Genomic DNA, 17,824 nt, shown 5'->3' on the forward strand with positions numbered 1-17,824 from the left:
TTGCATTATACCTAATCATGGTTAATTGTGTAGGTTTATCTTCAATGAGTCGGATGGAAAATAAAGCTAAAAATATGCATTAGAGACAAGATGGGTGGGTTAATCGTACTTGTATGTTGTATCCTACACTCAGGTCCACTTGGCCATATTAAGGAAAAACATAATAAGATAGTGAGAAATAAAGGATTCACTGATATTAAATTCTAACAAAGAAATATGATGGAAAGGTAAGACACTTTTAGACCATCTAGTTTAAATATGGTGTGAAGACTTCAGGATTAAACGATAACCTAAACCGTGCTCGGACACTAGGTGGCAGTATGCACCAAATCAGCATCGTCACATTTGGAGAAGAAGACAAGGACCAAAATCAACACTTTGGATGGAATATTTATTAATCGTACACTTTTGGTGGGAAATATGCTGTTAGTTCCTATATTATTTTAGTGGATTATAAAACTGCTCGCCCACGTGGGAATATATAGTGAACGTATATGTTTGATCCATATTTGATAATTCATCAAAGAGGAAAACCACATAAGGTATGCTGGATATATAAATTAGTTAATTGAAATTGCTCCGTGTTTTAAGACAATATACTCCGTGTTTAGACATACATGTATTTTTGTCGTAGCACATTTGACGACGTGTGTAAAAATATTAAAGCATATGTAAGATAGGAGGAAAAATTGTTTTATCCATTCCAGCTGTTGGTAATGATGACCAAAATCGAGCGCCTGAACATCAGAGTGGAAAAGCTGCTGTTTAAAGCTGTGAACGAGGTTTTGGAGGTGGTGAAAGAAACTGTAACAGAGTTCCAGGAGAAGACTGTCCGAACACAGCGAGAGAACCTGAGTCTGAAGAAGAGGCTGCAGGAGCTCCAGGAAAGGTGCAAATCACCAATCAATGGTAAGAAAATATGAGGCTAGTCGTACCTTTGTCAAAAAAAAAAAAAAAAGGTTGGATGAATTAAACCTCCCATTCGTCACTTTTGTTGTGCAGCTTCAGAGGCTTATACAGAGTCACATCAGTATGAGGAGAAACCAAAAGAAGAGGATGACTCCTCTGCTTTGGACAGGACAGTTGACCGTCAAACCTCTTTATCCTCCCCCTATCTGTCCTCCCAAACTACAACAGGACTGTATTTAGGAAGCGATAGACTATTTAGTCCCAGAACCTTTAAAGCAGAGGCTGAAAATGGACTGTCAGCACTGCTTTCAGGCAGCTCTGAACACAAAAAAATTAAAGTTGAACTGACTTCACAGGAAGACAACCCGCACCCATCTGATTGCGTGTATGCTGCTGGCTTGAATGTTGCATCCTTCAACCGTTCGGGACCTGGCATTGAGTTTGATTCAAACACAGTTAGTACGATGAGCATGCTAGCTCCACAGACTCTTGGGTGCAGCAAAACTGTTGGAGCAGAAAAACACCACAGGGCCCAAACAAAGGCAAATGCCCTTAAACAATACTGTTGCTCACACTGTGGACGCACCTTCAGGCATGCTGGGGACTACAAGAAACACAACAGGGTGCACACAGGGGAGAAACCGTACCGCTGCTCAGTGTGTGGGAAAACATTCAGCCAGTCAGGATACCTCACCGTCCACCTGCGCTATCACACAGGAGAAAAACCATTTGGCTGCATAGTCTGCGGCAAAAGATTTAGTCATTCAAGTAACATGAAGAAGCACCAGCAAACTCATCTGTGAGATCTCTTTTGTCTTGCCAAGCAGATGTGAGCATGCAATGCTAAACATACCATCAAATATGAACGGTACAGAGATATTAAAATGAAAACCGCTCTGCATATTTCAGCACTGTTTCAAGTTTGTTGCAGCATGACAGTGCCTTCTCAACTCCAAATAGGAAGCTTACTGCTGTAAGCACAAACTTATTTGTACTGTCAGAGTTGGAAATTGGTTTGCTGAATTTATTTTAATCATCAAATAAATGTCCTCTTTTTTTTGTTTTTTGTGTTTCCTGCAAAATTTATTGAACCTTAACAATGTTGGTTTGTATAAGTAGTGTATAAAAGCTCACGAATATCTGCATTGCTGCTAAATTATACTGTGTATTTAACTTTTTTTTTATCCACAGATTGTTGCTTATGTATGTAGTATGCTTTGTAATACTCCATAATTTAATAGATAACAAGTGAATGTCTTAAGGGTAATGTTATTTTTCTTTAAGGGGTAATTCTTACATGATGCCAACCAACTAAATAACAGCTCAGCCTATTTCTACAGGAGGATCATGGAGATGCTCTGCTGGCATTAGTTCATTATTCCATTCATATTCATGCAATTGTTCAGTGAGTGCTGCTGAAAAGACAGCCACAATTGGGGTATTCTTCTCTTTGAGAAGCCAAAGTATAGTGGTTTTGGATTTGCACCTGGTACAGTGTGGCTCAGATTCCAAAAAAAAAAAAAGTTTCACAAATCTGAAACCGGATAGTCTAGTTTGAATTTGAGAAATCTAAGTATAGTGGTTTTGGATCTGTACATGGCCCAAAGTGGGACTATATGAAAAAAAGTTAATGAATTGTGCAGTTTTGTCATTTCCACAAAGAGAAAACAGGTTTCACAAATCATATTCCATATGTCATACAAAAATATTGTGTTATCCAGAATGCCTAAAATCTTTTCACATCAACAAGAGGTACAAAACCCTCCATCGGTGGAGAAACAGTCATTTAGAAGATGCAAATAGGAAGCGAACCTCAGCGTTGTGCGGTTTACACCGATAAGGATTGTAGAATTCTAGTTTGATGAAACATTTAATATGACTGATCATGCAATAAAGGCAGTATACAAGTTTACTTTGTGAAGTTTTGTTATTCAAAATAATGTTTGGCTTTGGTATATCTAAACATGAACATTTGTATGCTCATGTGGCCAAGCTACTGAGTGAGGAAGCAGATGTTTGGTAAAGGACACAACCTCAAAGTTCCAAGATAAAACCACCAGAATCCAGAGCGAGAAGATAAAACTGCAGCAGCTTCTGGACAAACTAATAAAACAGCGTGCAAGTGTGTAACAGGTGTATGTTGGAGTAATTCATTCCAAACTGGTGTGTAGTTTTAACTTACTGTTGAAGTGTGAGTATAGCTTTTTTTTTTCATCATGTACTTCAAGAAAAACAGCACATGATGTACAAAAATAGCAATAACAGCCAACACATGTGACTACTTCTATAAAATACTGTGCAAGAGAAACTACATTGGACCTGGCTTTAGTAACAAACATAGTTATCAATACCGATAAAACACAATGCTGAAGTTAGCGTTTTAACTTAATTTCACTGACTATATAAGTCAGTGAAACTATAAGTCAGTGAAACTGAATACAAGGATCACAAATCAATAATTAACCATATCATCTCCAACCTTCAGCGTATAAACATGTGGTTTTTATTGGGTTATCACACCCAAAATGAATTTTGTAAGGTGTTTTAAACGTTACTATGGGCAGTAGAATCGCCGTTATTTTAGATTTTCTATTTTAAATGTGAAGAATGTTGAGCTTTCTTCATGCTTCCTGATTGGGCGTGGCATGGGGCATCGCCTCGCGCTCACCTTGGCGACCAGGAACTGACGTCATCGATCTGCAGGCGGAAACTGAAAGGCGACGTCAACTCCAGAAAGGTGAGCGAAAATGTAACATGTGGAAATGATCAAAATACGTTTCGTTCTTGATGTTGGTTTCGAAAAGACACATTTTTCGGAACAGAAAACCAAATCCCACAACAGTCACACTGATACTTTTATAATACGCTGGTGAAACAGACGCGAACCCCGGAAACAATACCTGGGTTTATTATTGTTGTTATTTACTGAACAACTATTTTACATGGCAGAGGATTTAAACTATCTATACATTGTTATCACACATAAACTGAAACTGGAATGAATTTGGCTTTGCTCTTACAATACGGAAGCAGTTTCACTTCTGTTGCAGGTTCATTTCTGGGCATTCGGGGATGTTGAAATGAAGCTTGATGAGAAGATTATCTCCTATTTTGAGTCCTGTAACTCACCAGTAGATAAAGAAGGTTTCCTCTATAAGAAGGTAAGATAAACAATCTTTCAGCCATACTGGCATAATAATAATTTAAAAAAGGAACACATCAATAACATGAAATAATCTTAGCAGTAATTAACAAAGTCGATAAAAAATAAGAATTGGACCAATGCTGAAATCAAAACTATGTAATATGTTGCAATAGTGGGCAGTTGAGAACTTCCCCTTCTGTGGTTCATTGGTAATACGGATTTTTTTAAAAAGCGTTTAACTTCCCATCAAATTCTTTTTGGGAGGGGGGCGCAAAAAGTGAATTGTGTAAAAAGGTTGTGTAAGTAAACACCACAACACTGACCAACAGGGTGAGATAAAGACTTCCTATCAGAAACGCTGGTTCGTGCTCAAGGGGAACCTCCTTTTCTACAAGGACCGACCAACTGACCGGGACCTGGTAGGAGTGCTTGTTCTGGAGGGCTGCACGGTCCAGTTATGTGAGTCTGAGGAGCAGTTTGCCTTCTGTCTGTTGTGGAGCGAACCGGGACTGCGAACCTACAAGTTTGCCGCCGAGGATCAGAGCAGTCTAGAGAGCTGGATCAAAGCCCTGCTGTCGGCCAGTCACAGCTACCTGGCTCTGTTAGTGGCAGACATGGAGAAGAAGTACAGAGGTGAGATAAGGGAAAATATGAGAAACAGAGAAGCCTTTGTTCTGCACAGCAGCTGTGTGAAGCAGTGTTTACAGATACCATGCACATCATGGTACATGGTAGGGAGGCTCAACGAGACAGTATGTCCTTGCAGACATCTATTATTTTAACTGTATAGTCAAACAAATCAATGTCAGTTGAAATGTGCTACTAGTATTAGTACTAGTACTACTTCTTTTAAAGATATAGTTTATTGATAAACTAATAAAAAACTTTACTCCAGTAAATGCCAAAAATGGCCCGAGGTTTTTAGCAGGTCTACAGCTCAGCCAACTAAAACTGAAAAAGGCAAATAAAAGCAGTAATTGCTGACATTTTGGACCCTGGAACTAACATGTTGATCTTATATATCCATTATCAGCTGATTAATGCTATTCAGCATTCTGTTATATCCATGTTTTGGTCACAGTCATCATGACGATATGAAATCAATAAAATGTTGATTTTGAAAAAACAACAACCATAAACTGACCTCAACTTGTGCCGCTCTGTGTTTTCCTGTTCATCAGAAGCTTTGACTGAGTTCTCCAGTCAACCTGCCAAAGCGTTCTTCATGCCAAACTTCAACAATGCTGAAGCTGAACCTCCTGCAGCCCGCTCAGGACTTCAGCAGCCTTCTTCAGTAGCCTCGGCGTATTCGGCTGCAGGGGGCGGTCTGAACTCCAACCTGACGTTTCCGACTCTGACTGTCGTACCTGGTAAAAGCTCACCAAAGCTGTGGCCCAAGAGAAAAGCAAATGCGGCACCGTTGAACGGTCCAACTCCATCGGTGGAGGAGTGGTTAGAAGTGTGTCCTGGGACAAAAGAGGAGTTTAGGAAATTGCATGAAGATTTTGGGAAAGAGGTGAAGGAACTGATAGCTGATTGGTTAAAGAGGGGACGAGCTGATGAAGCTGGAGGAGAAAATTTGATACATTTTGAATGAAATAAACTCCCAACTATTTCAGTAACTGTAAATAGTAATTACAGCAGCTATTATTGTTTTTATCATTGTTATCGTGCTTTGTACATTTACCTATAATGTGTTATTTGGAGAAAAAAGCTAATTTTACATTTTGTGATTTACAGTCAATAAAATAATGATTTATTGATCTTGTTCTCATTTTCTAATCTACTACACATCAAGATCTGTGTAGGAGGGTACAAGCTGGCTGTCCGGACATCTGGCAGCCAAACACACTAGAGTCTTTGTGGTGTAAAATATTAAGTGCCCTGAAAGTTTATCCTCAGTTACCAAGGTGATTGCTTTTAAGATTTTTAAGATGCTCAATCTTTATGTTAGTCTTGTCAGACAGTTAATCTTTCAACTGATTTGTCCAGAACAATGAGTTAAAGCCCCAACCTTTTGCTTTGAAGCAACATTTGTCTGGGAGCACTCAAGACCACGAAGGGAGAAGTCTCAAAGTCTCAAAGTTTGGATGAGAGGGGGAAAAAAGGCTCACAAAGAGGATGGCATGGGTTGGCAGTGCTATTTCAGTCGCTCCAGCTGTCTTGTTTTTATGGTCTATCACAGAGCTTGGTCTCTTTCTCCTCTCTCCCTACCCCCCCCCACCCTCCTCTCTCTCTTTTCACCTTCAACCCCATGCTTGTGTGCCATGTGCGCTACTCGTGACATTCTTTACAGAGGATTTAAATTTGGCTTCCTTCTCTGTAAATTAAAAAAAATCACATGGATTTTCTGTTATCTGAAATAAAACTCTTTAAAATAAAACATTATGTGGCTCTTTGAAATTTTATGCCTAAAATGAGCGTAGGGTGTAGTGTCAGTTGGTGCTGGTGCTGCATCCTACTACATACCCTAGTCAGAGAGCTGTGTGATTGATGGCAGTCAGAGGAGCTCATATATGGAGTTCTGTGGGTGGGCAACTTTCCTCCTATTCTAATGCAACTAAACTGGGAACTTCAGGGAGCTGCCCAAATAAGTGCCTCTGTGATTACAAAGCTGCACCTTTAGTCCAAAAATCTTGTTCATTTTTCTGTTTTTCATGACATGATTTGATAACATTTTCCAGATCCTCCTCTTACACACTAAAGCAATCAACCATTTGATATGGCATCTCGCACTTATATCACATGTCAGTGTACCAGCACAAAAACAGACGGGGCTGACTTCAAGCTTTTTTTAAAACATGGACACTTCCAGGACCCGAGGATTTGTGTCTAATGTGAGCCTTGTAGCATATGTATTAAAATATGTAAATTTACTGCTTCCTATAACTCAAGTAAAGGGAAGTTTGTATTAATAAATGGCTCCAGGTCACTTAACAGTTGTCGGAAAACAACACGTGGCGGTTTATAAACCCCGTCGGCCACTGCTGATTAACGAGCGGATGCAAATCTCACATCAAAACTATCGTTTACACAAGTGATGTCCTTCAGGATGTGTTGACTGCAACTTCATGTTGTCACATTGAGCTACTCAAAGCTGGTAATTAGTGTTAATTCCGTGTGTGTGTGTGTGTGTGTTTGTGTGTATGTAAGGAGTAAAGCGGGGACAGACTGTAATTATCCCAGGATTTTGTTCCGCAAATAGCCACAACAAAGACATGGCATGTCCAGAAGTCAAATAAAGGGGCAGTTGGACACTTCACTTGTCCCACGGTTCCCTATCTGTTCTCTATTTTTGCCATATTGGTCCACAGATGACATTAAAGTTGTGCCTGTCAGTTGGCTTAGAATTCGCCTCATTCCAAGACTCCAGAGGCCTATTTTGGAGCATCGGTAAATTGATACGTCCCACCACCTTCTTGCTCCTCCCAATTTCTCTTACTCTTCTTCAGCTCTGTTTCCCTGCCAAACCTGTTGGTGTGGCTAAAGTTAGCCCCCTGTGGGCTAGTATATAAGGCCCCAAGGGGCCAATACTTACATGTCAGTCACATCGGCTTTGGCGTAGGCTTCTCTTCTTGACCAACAACCCCACAAACTTGAGAGATGGTGAGTTCCGCCATGTCCCTCGGAAGAACAGTGTCTAGGGATCTAGGATCTTCTTGAAATTAAACTGATGAAAACATCACTGAAACGACTGATGTCTGGAATACCAACATGATGTATAATTCTCTTTCATGGTGGATTTGGAAACAGATTTAACCTCTTTTTGCTGGCTCCAAGTGACTAACTACTCAAATCTTAAATAAAATGAAATACACAATATATTAGACCTGATGTGACTCTCCTAATTATGGGATGACTCACCAAAACGCTACAAAGAATACGTCTGATTTGTTGGTCATTTAATGGGATACAGTACTTTAGTTGGCCTTTTTTCCTGCATTGGTTGCCATAAATGAGCTAATCGTCCTTTTGTTGGACCATCTTCACAGTTTTTCCATCTTTCCACAGGCACCCAAGAAGGCCAAGAGGAGGCAGCAGCAGGGTGAGGGTGGATCCTCCAATGTGTTCTCCATGTTTGAGCAGAGCCAGATCCAGGAGTACAAGGAGGTAAAATGCTCTTCACATCTCAAAACCAAAGCCGAGGTTTAATTTGAGGTCTTCTGAGTAAAGGGACGTTTCGCCACGCTCATATGACTAATGACTCAGTGTGTCATTTGAGCTTCGAGGTAAAGTGAGGGGACCCGATCAGAATGACAGCGTGACAGCGTGACAGCGTGACAGCGCAGTAAATCAAGTTGTTTTTTCCGGTGACAGCAGCAACCTCACTTGCAGTTTAACTCGTAAACCTGCACGGAGTCTAAAGATGCTTGCTGTGTGACCTCAGAGGAATGCCCGCCAACAGCTGGTGGGCAGCCATGTTCATGAATGAAGGGGAAGGGTACTCAAGGTTAAGGTTTCTAGGACTGTTTAAACTTTAGTTTACCATTTACCAAAATCCCAATTCTGTAAAGTTGCATGATTTGTAAAGAAGCTCAGATTAGAAAAAGTGTAGTCTGCTCTTTTCCAGTAAATTGTGTGAAAGTAAGTAAATCTTTGGAATGGAGCAAGGAAAAATACCAAATTCTTCTTGAATGTTGTTGATTTTATATATCACAAACAAAAATTTAATTCAATATTTGATTCAATGCAAAACCCTTTCTCGTGTTTGTGTAGAGTTGGGTGTTTCTTTACAGACCCTAGAAAGTAAAATAAAACTGGACAGTGCAAAAATGCAGTGTCAACAGATGAAAGAAAAGATGGGTGCTGACAGCTGTAATCAAAACCTTCTCCTTATATATCTCGAGGGGCTTGTCTCACATTCTGAGACCTTTTTAACACCTTAAAAACACAAGTGGTGGACCAGCTGCCAAGTCCCAACAGGTCTGTAATGCAGTCTCTGGTTTCACAGGCTGCTGTGCTCAGCTATGTGACAGCACCGCTTTTGTATGTTCACAATGACAGATCACCACAAATACTTTCACACAAGTCTTATAACAAGGACTGACGGAGTTACCCAGACCTTTTACCCATCTGGAAAAGCGTAACATATATATTTTTATTAAATCACATGTTTTTCCTCCCCCTGGCAGGCTTTCACAATCATTGACCAGAACAGAGATGGCATCATTAGCAAGGACGACCTCAGGGACGTGCTGGCCACCATGGGCCAACTGAATGTGAAGAATGAGGAGCTGGAGGCCATGGTGAAGGAGGCCAGCGGCCCCATCAACTTCACTGTCTTCCTGACCATGTTTGGCGAGAAGCTGAAGGGTGTGTTGACGAATGCTCTGAAAACTCGGCTGCATTTTCCTCATTTTCCTCTGCTTCACTAAACTAAAAAGCCAATTTTACTGTCAGGTGCTGATCCCGAGGACGTTATCGTGAGCGCTTTCAAGGTCCTGGACCCCGAGGGCACTGGCAGCATCAAGAAGGAATTGTAAGAGCTGTAATTTACCTTCAGCCTTAACAGCACAGCCTTGCAGCCTTTAGGTTGGTGTTAATTGTTTTCCACTTGTCCTCCTCAGTCTTGAAGAGCTCCTGACCACCCAGTGCGACAGGTTCACCGCTGAGGAGGTAAGACCCTCAGTTTCTGTCTCACTCTCGTTCCCATTTAGGCCTACGCTGCTTCCAACTTTAAACCGTTATTTTCCTCTCTAGATGGCAAACCTGTGGGCTGCTTTCCCCCCTGATGTGGCTGGCAATGTGGACTACAAGAACATCTGCTATGTCATCACACACGGAGAGGACAAGGAGGAGGAGTAAATGCTCCCCTTTCAAAATCTTTAACTCCGGTCAAACACCTACACTCGCTCCATCTCCTCACTCTCATCCCCATCTCCAACGCCGTGGCTCCCTCGCACACCTTCGCGCCCCATCCCCAGCCCGCTCTTTTCACCCGGCGGCACACCACGTAAAGACTTGTCTCATTTATGGAGACGCTTGATGAGAGGACTGACGGTGTGGGGGCCTTTGTGTGTGAGTAGCAGCAAGGGAACATGGGATTATTTTCAATAATAAAAATAATCTTGTGGCATTGAAATACTCCACCTCTCTGTTCCTGCCTCTTGTTCCTGCTCTTTTTTTTCTTCCATCACTCATTCTGTCTGTGTGCTGAGGCCAGCAGTGCGTGCATCATACCTACATGTGTGTGCATAACGATCCGTCACAGATGTCTCTTGGGTGCTGTGGTGCAAGCACAGTCACTTGCTTGAAACAAGTAAGCATTCTGACCCAACCAGTCTGTTAGTCTCAACGTGCCACAGAGTGTTTAATGGATTTGTCCCACTGTTTGATGAGGGAAGGGGTTCACAGAAAAGACTGGGAGTAATGTACTACAATAGTTTACCTGCCCCTCTCTTTTTAATCTGCCCTTCTCTCAAACGTAGGTTAAAAAAGAAAATCTAGCAGCAAAAAAGAGGGAAAAGAGATGGTGAAAAAAGACAGTGAGTGGGAGGAAGTGATGATATTTACAAAAGTAAAAGGTCTTTGTTTTTGACTCTTCTTCCTCCCACTAACTGTTGTTTCCTTCCTGTTGTTGTGACTGTCTGTAACAAATAAAGAAGTAATAATAAAATCCACTATCTTTCGTATGACACTGTGTCTGTTGGTTTAAGTGGGGTTGTGGGTGATGGCGTGGCACTGCTGGTGTACGTGGAAGGTAAATCTTCAAATTAACTGCAAACTGAAGTGTGAAATAATTAAACTCAAAATGAGCAAAGTAGCAAACTTGAGACATTTATTCCTTATATCCTGGTGATCATGTAATAGAGAATACTGCTACATTTTCAATTTCTGATAGGCTAAACATGGTGGACATTTGAGCAATGCTGTGTTCACTAAATAAACTGAAAAAACACTCAGAGAACAAAACTCCAACCAAGCAGCACACTCCAATCCTAATAGATCGCGACTTCTATATTATATAGTATATATAGGCATTAGTAATACAAGGGTACATAGAATAATAGAGAAGGTCAAAATCCCTCCTGAATCCGGAATATCACCAAAAGGTAATCCTCTTGTTCTTGGCACATTGTCATTTCCTGTAAATTTCATTTAAATCCATTTATAGCTTTTTGAGGTATTTTGTTCACAATCAGACAGACAGACAGACAGACAGACAGACACTGGCTATTAACCTAGTTGGTATAAGTGAGTGAGTGAGTGAGTGAGTGAGTGAGTGAGTGAGTGAGTGAGTGAGTGAGTGAGTGAGTGAGTCCTCCATCGTTTCATCACACATCTGCCAGGATCTATGCTGAGCGCGCCCTCTAGCGATCAGGATGAGAATGCGCTTGATGGAGCTGGTGATGACCTTCGCTTTGACGGATCAACGCCCTGAACACACACAAATGTTAAAATGAGCATTGTTCTGAGAGTCAATGAACAGAACTGCATTTTAAAGTGAAATAAGTGGAATCCTATTTTTCAGCCATTCATGCTCACTATTGTAATGTGTCCAGATGTACGATATAATAACGTTGCAAACGATTTCTAGATTACAGTACATACTTTTAAAAGAACATCATTGTTGTGTTAAAAATGTTTGGTGAGAAAACAGGATTCATTCGGCCAAACTTGTTAAAAAATAATCATTATTGTAAATTATCTGATAGAACATAAATGATGGCCATGGTGTTGACCTGACATTGTGTGATGACTGATGGCAGCATTGATTGCTCTAATTCCCTTGTAAATTTATACGCCCTTAGCTTACTAAATATGTCTTTCTGATATTGAATTTTGTTGTTAATTCGACGAGGACTTGATGGTTTCACCAACAAGACCAACAAAAGCTCCTCAGCACAGCCCTGACAGCCCATGCAGCTGGAAACAGTGATTACGAAACGCTTTTACATGTGTGGAAATGTAAAGTGCCATTATTTATTTTGTCTGATGACAGATGTGACAGGTGGTTTGAGGCTTGGCAGGTTCCACCTTCAGGACATCTGCATTATTCAAATCAGTCCTTCTCTTTAGTGCAGGTTGTCATCTGGAGCCTCTCAGGCATCGTTTAGCTGCTGCAGGCCATTCTCTCTTCACCAACTTTTGGACATTTGTTGTGATTTCCTCTTCTACAAGCTCAAATGTGCAGAACAACTAACACCACGATGGGAATGAATACAGCTTTGATATGTGGAAAATCGCCCACCTGGTTTTTTACGCTTATCTTTTCTTTTGCTGTTGCATTTCCTGGATCTATTGTCGTACTTCTGGGAAAGCTCAATAATCTAAGAAAAACACCCTTCACACCTTTTGATGTTTTCACTTTAAATATCATCATCATGGACAATATTTACCTGCTCTTGCTTCAGCCACAGCTGTACCTCCCCACAGACCTGGTGAACTGTACGTATGCTGCATATGTTAAGTTCTTGCAAGCATTTAATATGTGTGGCAGACCTTTGTTGATTACCTGTGTGTGTGTAGAATGTTACATGGCTGTGTGTCATCCTGTCATGTATCGGGCCAGAAAAGGTTTAAGTTCCAGGCTCCTGATCACTGTCGCAATCTGGATTGTAACCATGATATTTGGATTTCATTTTGCTTTTTTTGGTTTAAGCACATCTGATTTAACCCCTGTGTTGATTATCATCATGACTCTGCCTGTTATTGTGTTCTGTGATGTCTCCATCTTATCAGCCTTGAAGAAATCTGTTCCTACAGGAAGAAACATGGATCCCCAGAAGAGAAGGGCTCTGTTCCTCGTCAGAAACAGCTGTGTTATTACTGTTGTTTCCTATCTTCCTCTAATCATTTCATGGTCAATACTGCAACTTGAACAGTTCAAGGGTAAAAACATTGACCCATGTATCATTTTGCTGCCGGCATTGTGCATCACTACGCTAGGAAATGCTGCGTCAGCCGCCCTGCATATGGGCAAAATTGAAAAATTGGACTGGCTAAAATCTTGGCTGAAATTCCTTCAATGCATGAATGGATTTACTTTTTAAATCAGCTTTAAGTGCTATAAAAAGAAATTGTTTATACTTCAACATTGAGTTAAGCAAGCAAAATCCCATATATTTTTTAACTTTTATCTCTTATATAGTTTAATCTATACTAACATGTTCCTGAACTGGATTGTATTTAACTTTTTCCACATCAATATATCATTTATGATTGTTTGATTGATATTATTGATTAATTTTTTACTTATATGAAATACATGCTTTGAATTCCAGCTCTTTTCCTTCACTGCGCATTAGTTTTTATCAACAGCCATCACTACTTTCTATCGTCTTTCTTTCATCTGAACTGGGTACTTATGATTGTCACCATCACAACAACGCCAGTATAATAACGACTATAATCATTATAATTAATTGTGATAATAAAATGATCTGTTGACGGCAACAACAAAGGAAGCGCGGATACACCATTCGCTTAAACTGTGTTTTCAAAATAAAACCACACAACATTTGAGTTCAATAAAAAGACACCGGATTTGACTATTTATCGCGTTAACAAACAGTAATTTATGGTGAAGACAAGCGCCTAATACTCAAGCTTACTCCAAACTTCATCTTCCGCTCCTGTCAATGTTGGGTGTTTTATTGTGAAAATCCCAACCGGAAACTTAATGGGACTGTGAAACTTGACCCCGATCGCAGAGCAACCCGACAGTAGCGTAACTGTACTTCAGGCCCGCGTTGTCCTCACAAAGTCGGAATGTCTGTTTGGTAACGCTCGATGCCGTCATCCCGCCGTACCCGCGTGAGCTCAGAGGGGCCAAGACTGACCAGCATGGCCTCAGCGTTTCCGAGCACCACATCTGTCAGACTCCCCGCTGCGGCCACTGTCGCCCTCCTCTTGGCGCTGGTGACCACCGTTCAGTCCTCTCAGGGGGATAAAGAGCCGGTTTACCGTGACTGTGTGAAGCTGTGTGTGCGGACCAACTGCACCGGAGCTCGGTTGCGGGGTTTCCAGTCTGCCCAGCCGCACTACATGGCGCTGACAGGTAAGTTGGTGATGCTCCTGGCAGGTAAATCAAGCTAACTTAGCTCGCTACCAGAATGGAGCTACATTTTTCTACACCACCTTACGACACTAACAGAGTCCCCAAAGAATATTACTCATCTACCATCTACTTACTATCTCATCGCTTTTTCCGAAATGTTTGTCATAATACTTACTTGGCTAACACTTGGGTTTCCAGTCAATCTCAATAATGGTTCCATCCACCTGCTGAAGCTGCTTGGAAACTCACACTGTCATTAATTTATGAAAAGATTCTGGCAGAAACCAGTTTTTCCGGCTCAACCAGTTGTTGCTCCACTTGTTTCGATTGTTGTGAGAGACTCCAGAAACTTTGAAGCAATAACAATGGACAGTACTATTTAATATTTAGATGGATTGAACAGTGGAATAAGTGCTCTGATTATTTGCTAGTCACACTCAACTTGTAACCTTTGACCTCTCCTTCTCTGTCTGTGTTCCAGGGTGGACGTGCCGCGATGACTGTCGCTATCAATGCATGTGGACCACCGTGGGCCTTTACCAGGCTGAGGGGTACCGGGTGCCCCAGTTCCACGGCAAGGTTTGTGCTTTTGTCTGTGCTCAGAGCGGCACTTTGTTTGTCCTTTGGAAGATGGTAAATTATATTAGGACGCAGACGTGCTCTAGATGTGTTTGACTCATTTAACCTGTTCTTGCAGTGGCCTTTTGCACGTTTCCTGTGTTTTGAGGAGCCAGCTTCTGCCCTGGCCTCCCTGCTAAATGGGCTGGCTTGCCTTCTCATGCTGCTACGCTACCGCAGCACAGTGCCACGCCAGAGCCCCATGTATCACACAATCAATGCCTTCTCTCTGGTGAGTCCATTACAGACAAACATATAAGATTATTCATGCGTAGTGAGGGAGGGCTTCAAGCATTTAGCCACACGCTTCTGCGTTTCTTTAGGTATCGCTCAATGCATGGTTCTGGTCCACCGTGTTTCACACTCGGGATACCTATCTGACCGAGGTAAGCGTCAAATATGTTGAGATGCTGCATTTCATCAATTTACTGTCTTGTTGTTTTAAAACAAACACTATTGAGAGTTTTGAAAATGCCTCTTGAAGCACAATCAGCCATGATCAATTTCTTCTTTGTCTTGAACACAACGCTGTTAACTCTGTCATCTTTTTTTGTGTGAATGTGCTGTTCTCTTCTAGAAAATGGACTATTTCTGTGCAACAGCAGTCATCCTCTACTCAATCTACCTGTGTTGTGTCAGGTAACCCCAACAACAAACACTTGTGACGTGCGGACGCTTTCATTTGTGTCACATGACAATTTAATGCGCTCAACCTTTCTGTCCCATAATATGTATTTTAGAGGAGCGAAATTAACAATTTTGGCCTTCTTAATGATTCCTGAAACTATCTGCATCCTCTCTACTCAGAACTTTGGGCCTGCGGAGACCCGCCGTGTCGAGCATAGTGGGAGTCTTCCTGATCTTGGCCTTCACCTCACACGTGTCCTACCTGACCTTTGTCAGTTTTGACTACGGCTACAATATGGCTGCCAACGCCACCATTGGTGAAGCTCACATTGGATCTTCTGTCTTGCTGTGCTGCCTTTAATGTCTCAATCTTGTGTATTAAAAGCTTGTTTGCTCTTTCCCAGGCCTGGTGAACCTGCTGTGGTGGCTGTGTTGGTGCTGGCAGAACCGGGGGACCCTGCCATATTGGTGGAAGTGTGGCCTGGTGGTGCTGCTGCTTCATGGTCTGGCCTTGCTGGAGCTGCTGGACTTCCCCCCAATGCTCTGGATCCTCGATGCTCATGCAGTGTGGCATCTCAGCACCATACCGGTCCATTTCCTTTTCTACAGGTTTGTTTCTTTGTGGAGCTGAAATGGAGAGACTTGCGATCTTGTACAGCAGACAAATGGTTCTTGTCTTCTTCTCCCACCAGTTTTCTGATAGACGATAGCCTCTACCTACTAAACACGGAGAAGATGGGTGTCAAAGTCGAGTAGGATGAGTTCATGGCGCCCCCATAGCACCAACACCCTTGTACATCTCCAGTGAGGGCAATCGGACCCCCAACACAGACCTAGCTCAGCCTTCCAGATGACACAACTATGACTTCCATAAAAGTTTACATTTTTCTTATTTCGTGTTATTTTCGGCGGAATTTCCTCCGTCTATGAGAAGTTTGATGACTGATGCTTGCTCTTTCTTTGCCTTGTAATGAACCATTCATCTTATGTCATAACCGCGAACCGGTTCTGGACCGGACCCGGCAGCAGACCCGGCTTTCGACCGGTGTCCCGGGTGGTCCGGACGCCCCTGATCCAGTGTTTTGACTCACACCGTCTTGTTTCCTAAGTTGCTGTTTGCCGTGGCTGACTGTAGATGGCAGCAAACAGCTATGGGCGGCTGCCGCCAGCCTGCTCTGGGTTGGAAAGCAGGTGTCGGGTCCATGTGTGCCAAATGTGGACTGGCGAACACAGAGAGGTGCCCCTCTTTCAGGGGAGGGGTCCCTGCCAGTAGATTGTTCCAGAGAGAGGGGGAAGGGTTTCATGTTTGGAGGCCTTTCTCGCTAACTGTCTCCTATTCTCTTTTTTTTGCCATCACACCTTTTATTTCTGTGCCTCTGCTGATTACGCTGCTGCTTTTGTCTCTTTTTTCTTGCATTGGTTCTTTCATTTTATATTTAATTTAATTTTTTATTTTTTTTGCCACTTTGTGACTTGTTCCCTTGACATTTTACTTGATTTTGGATTACGGTGGGATATGCCAGCTAAAATGGAAGTGTATTAATTCACCTGGATTGCCTTTTAGTGTGAGGAAAACAAAACCGGGAAGAAAAATAACCTAGAAACAGGAAACAGTTAATGGGGCTCTATTTCATTTAAATGCATACAAAGAGATTGTTGTACATTCTGGCTCCGGAAGATGAATGAGTGTCGCACAAATTATTTGGAGTTGTTTGCAGTTCTTATTGAATCATAAGCCCAAAGATGGCACACACACACACACATACCGGTATTTAACCAGCTGCTGTACAGACGACTGCCCCACAAATGTAGAACAGACCATTAATGCCTGCATCACACGTTGTCACACTCCCTTTTTTAACAATGAGTTAAGTCAGTTTTCTCTCAGATACCAAAATAATTGGGTTCGTACTGTACCGTGTGTCTTCATCCCTTACAGGTGCACTTTACATGATTTTGCATCTTTTTATTTTTATTTATTTTATTTTTTTTACTTTGCCTTCACTTGTGGTTTTGTATATGATGATGTGAATAACGATCAGTACACGTTGTCATGGGCCCAATATTGTGTTTTTTTACTTCTCAGTACGTGTTTTTTCATCACTCCACCACTGTGTGTGTGTGTGTGTGTGTGAGAGAGAATGACCTGAGTTATATTTAGCGTTGTTAGAAGCCTGCAATGTGGGCAGCGGAAGATGAGATGACAGAATTTTTTTCGACCAGATTTGAGTACGGTAACAAAAATCCACGTGCAGCTTTTGTTCTATTATTACCTGATGTGGGGTCAGTAGTTTTCTGAAATCCTTTTTTCTTTTCTATTTTCGGAAAAACCTATTTTGACGTCTGACCCAGTTCCAACAAAGTTAAAAAGTACCGCTCTGCCTGCTGATCTTGTTTAATTGCTTCACTGGGGTCGGTTGTTTTAGTTTTGATAAATTCCTAAATTGATCCATCTTAACAGGTTGCAGAATTCCAGGTTAGTGACTCAAATGAAATTTTACTCTGTAAATTATTGCTCGTTCTTC

General features: G+C 41.7%; 4 protein-coding genes across 6 annotated transcripts; all 4 read left to right on the top strand.

Moving 5' to 3' along the window:
* The first annotated feature begins 117 nt into the window (after positions 1–117).
* Positions 118–1,972, top strand: LOC105416339 (zinc finger protein 235-like). The gene is made up of 3 exons (XM_011603095.2): positions 118–542; positions 708–909; positions 1,003–1,972. The coding sequence occupies exons 1-3, from the start codon at positions 495–497 to the stop codon at positions 1,710–1,712; spliced, it is 960 nt and encodes a 319-aa protein (XP_011601397.1). The 5' UTR covers positions 118–494; the 3' UTR covers positions 1,713–1,972.
* Positions 1,973–3,517: 1,545 nt separating this feature from the next.
* Positions 3,518–5,817, top strand: LOC101075285 (sesquipedalian-1-like). Of its 3 annotated transcripts, none has more exons than XM_029838226.1 (4): positions 3,518–3,646; positions 3,960–4,070; positions 4,384–4,687; positions 5,236–5,817. In XM_029838226.1, exons 1-4 carry the CDS (start codon positions 3,533–3,535, stop codon positions 5,649–5,651), a joined length of 945 nt encoding a protein of 314 aa, XP_029694086.1. In that variant the 5' UTR covers positions 3,518–3,532; the 3' UTR covers positions 5,652–5,817. The 3 variants fall into 3 exon arrangements, with proteins under 3 accessions (XP_029694086.1, XP_029694091.1, XP_029694098.1); XM_029838231.1 differs by having other exon boundaries at positions 4,450–4,687; XM_029838238.1 differs by having other exon boundaries at positions 3,595–3,646; positions 3,943–4,070.
* A 1,687-nt stretch (positions 5,818–7,504) lies between these two features.
* On the top strand, positions 7,505–10,683 carry mylpfb (myosin light chain, phosphorylatable, fast skeletal muscle b). The gene is made up of 6 exons (XM_003961267.3): positions 7,505–7,660; positions 8,066–8,164; positions 9,187–9,367; positions 9,455–9,533; positions 9,622–9,670; positions 9,755–10,683. The coding sequence occupies exons 1-6, from the start codon at positions 7,658–7,660 to the stop codon at positions 9,857–9,859; spliced, it is 516 nt and encodes a 171-aa protein (XP_003961316.1). The 5' UTR covers positions 7,505–7,657; the 3' UTR covers positions 9,860–10,683.
* Positions 10,684–13,671: 2,988 nt separating this feature from the next.
* On the top strand, positions 13,672–17,728 carry LOC101075062 (post-GPI attachment to proteins factor 3). The gene is made up of 8 exons (XM_003961385.3): positions 13,672–14,054; positions 14,536–14,633; positions 14,752–14,904; positions 14,996–15,058; positions 15,250–15,311; positions 15,480–15,616; positions 15,704–15,908; positions 15,992–17,728. The coding sequence occupies exons 1-8, from the start codon at positions 13,787–13,789 to the stop codon at positions 16,053–16,055; spliced, it is 1,050 nt and encodes a 349-aa protein (XP_003961434.1). The 5' UTR covers positions 13,672–13,786; the 3' UTR covers positions 16,056–17,728.
* The last annotated feature ends 96 nt before the right edge of the window (positions 17,729–17,824 follow it).

This window comes from Takifugu rubripes, chromosome 1, assembly GCF_901000725.2.
Source record: "Takifugu rubripes chromosome 1, fTakRub1.2, whole genome shotgun sequence".
Lineage (NCBI taxonomy): Eukaryota > Metazoa > Chordata > Actinopteri > Tetraodontiformes > Tetraodontidae > Takifugu > Takifugu rubripes.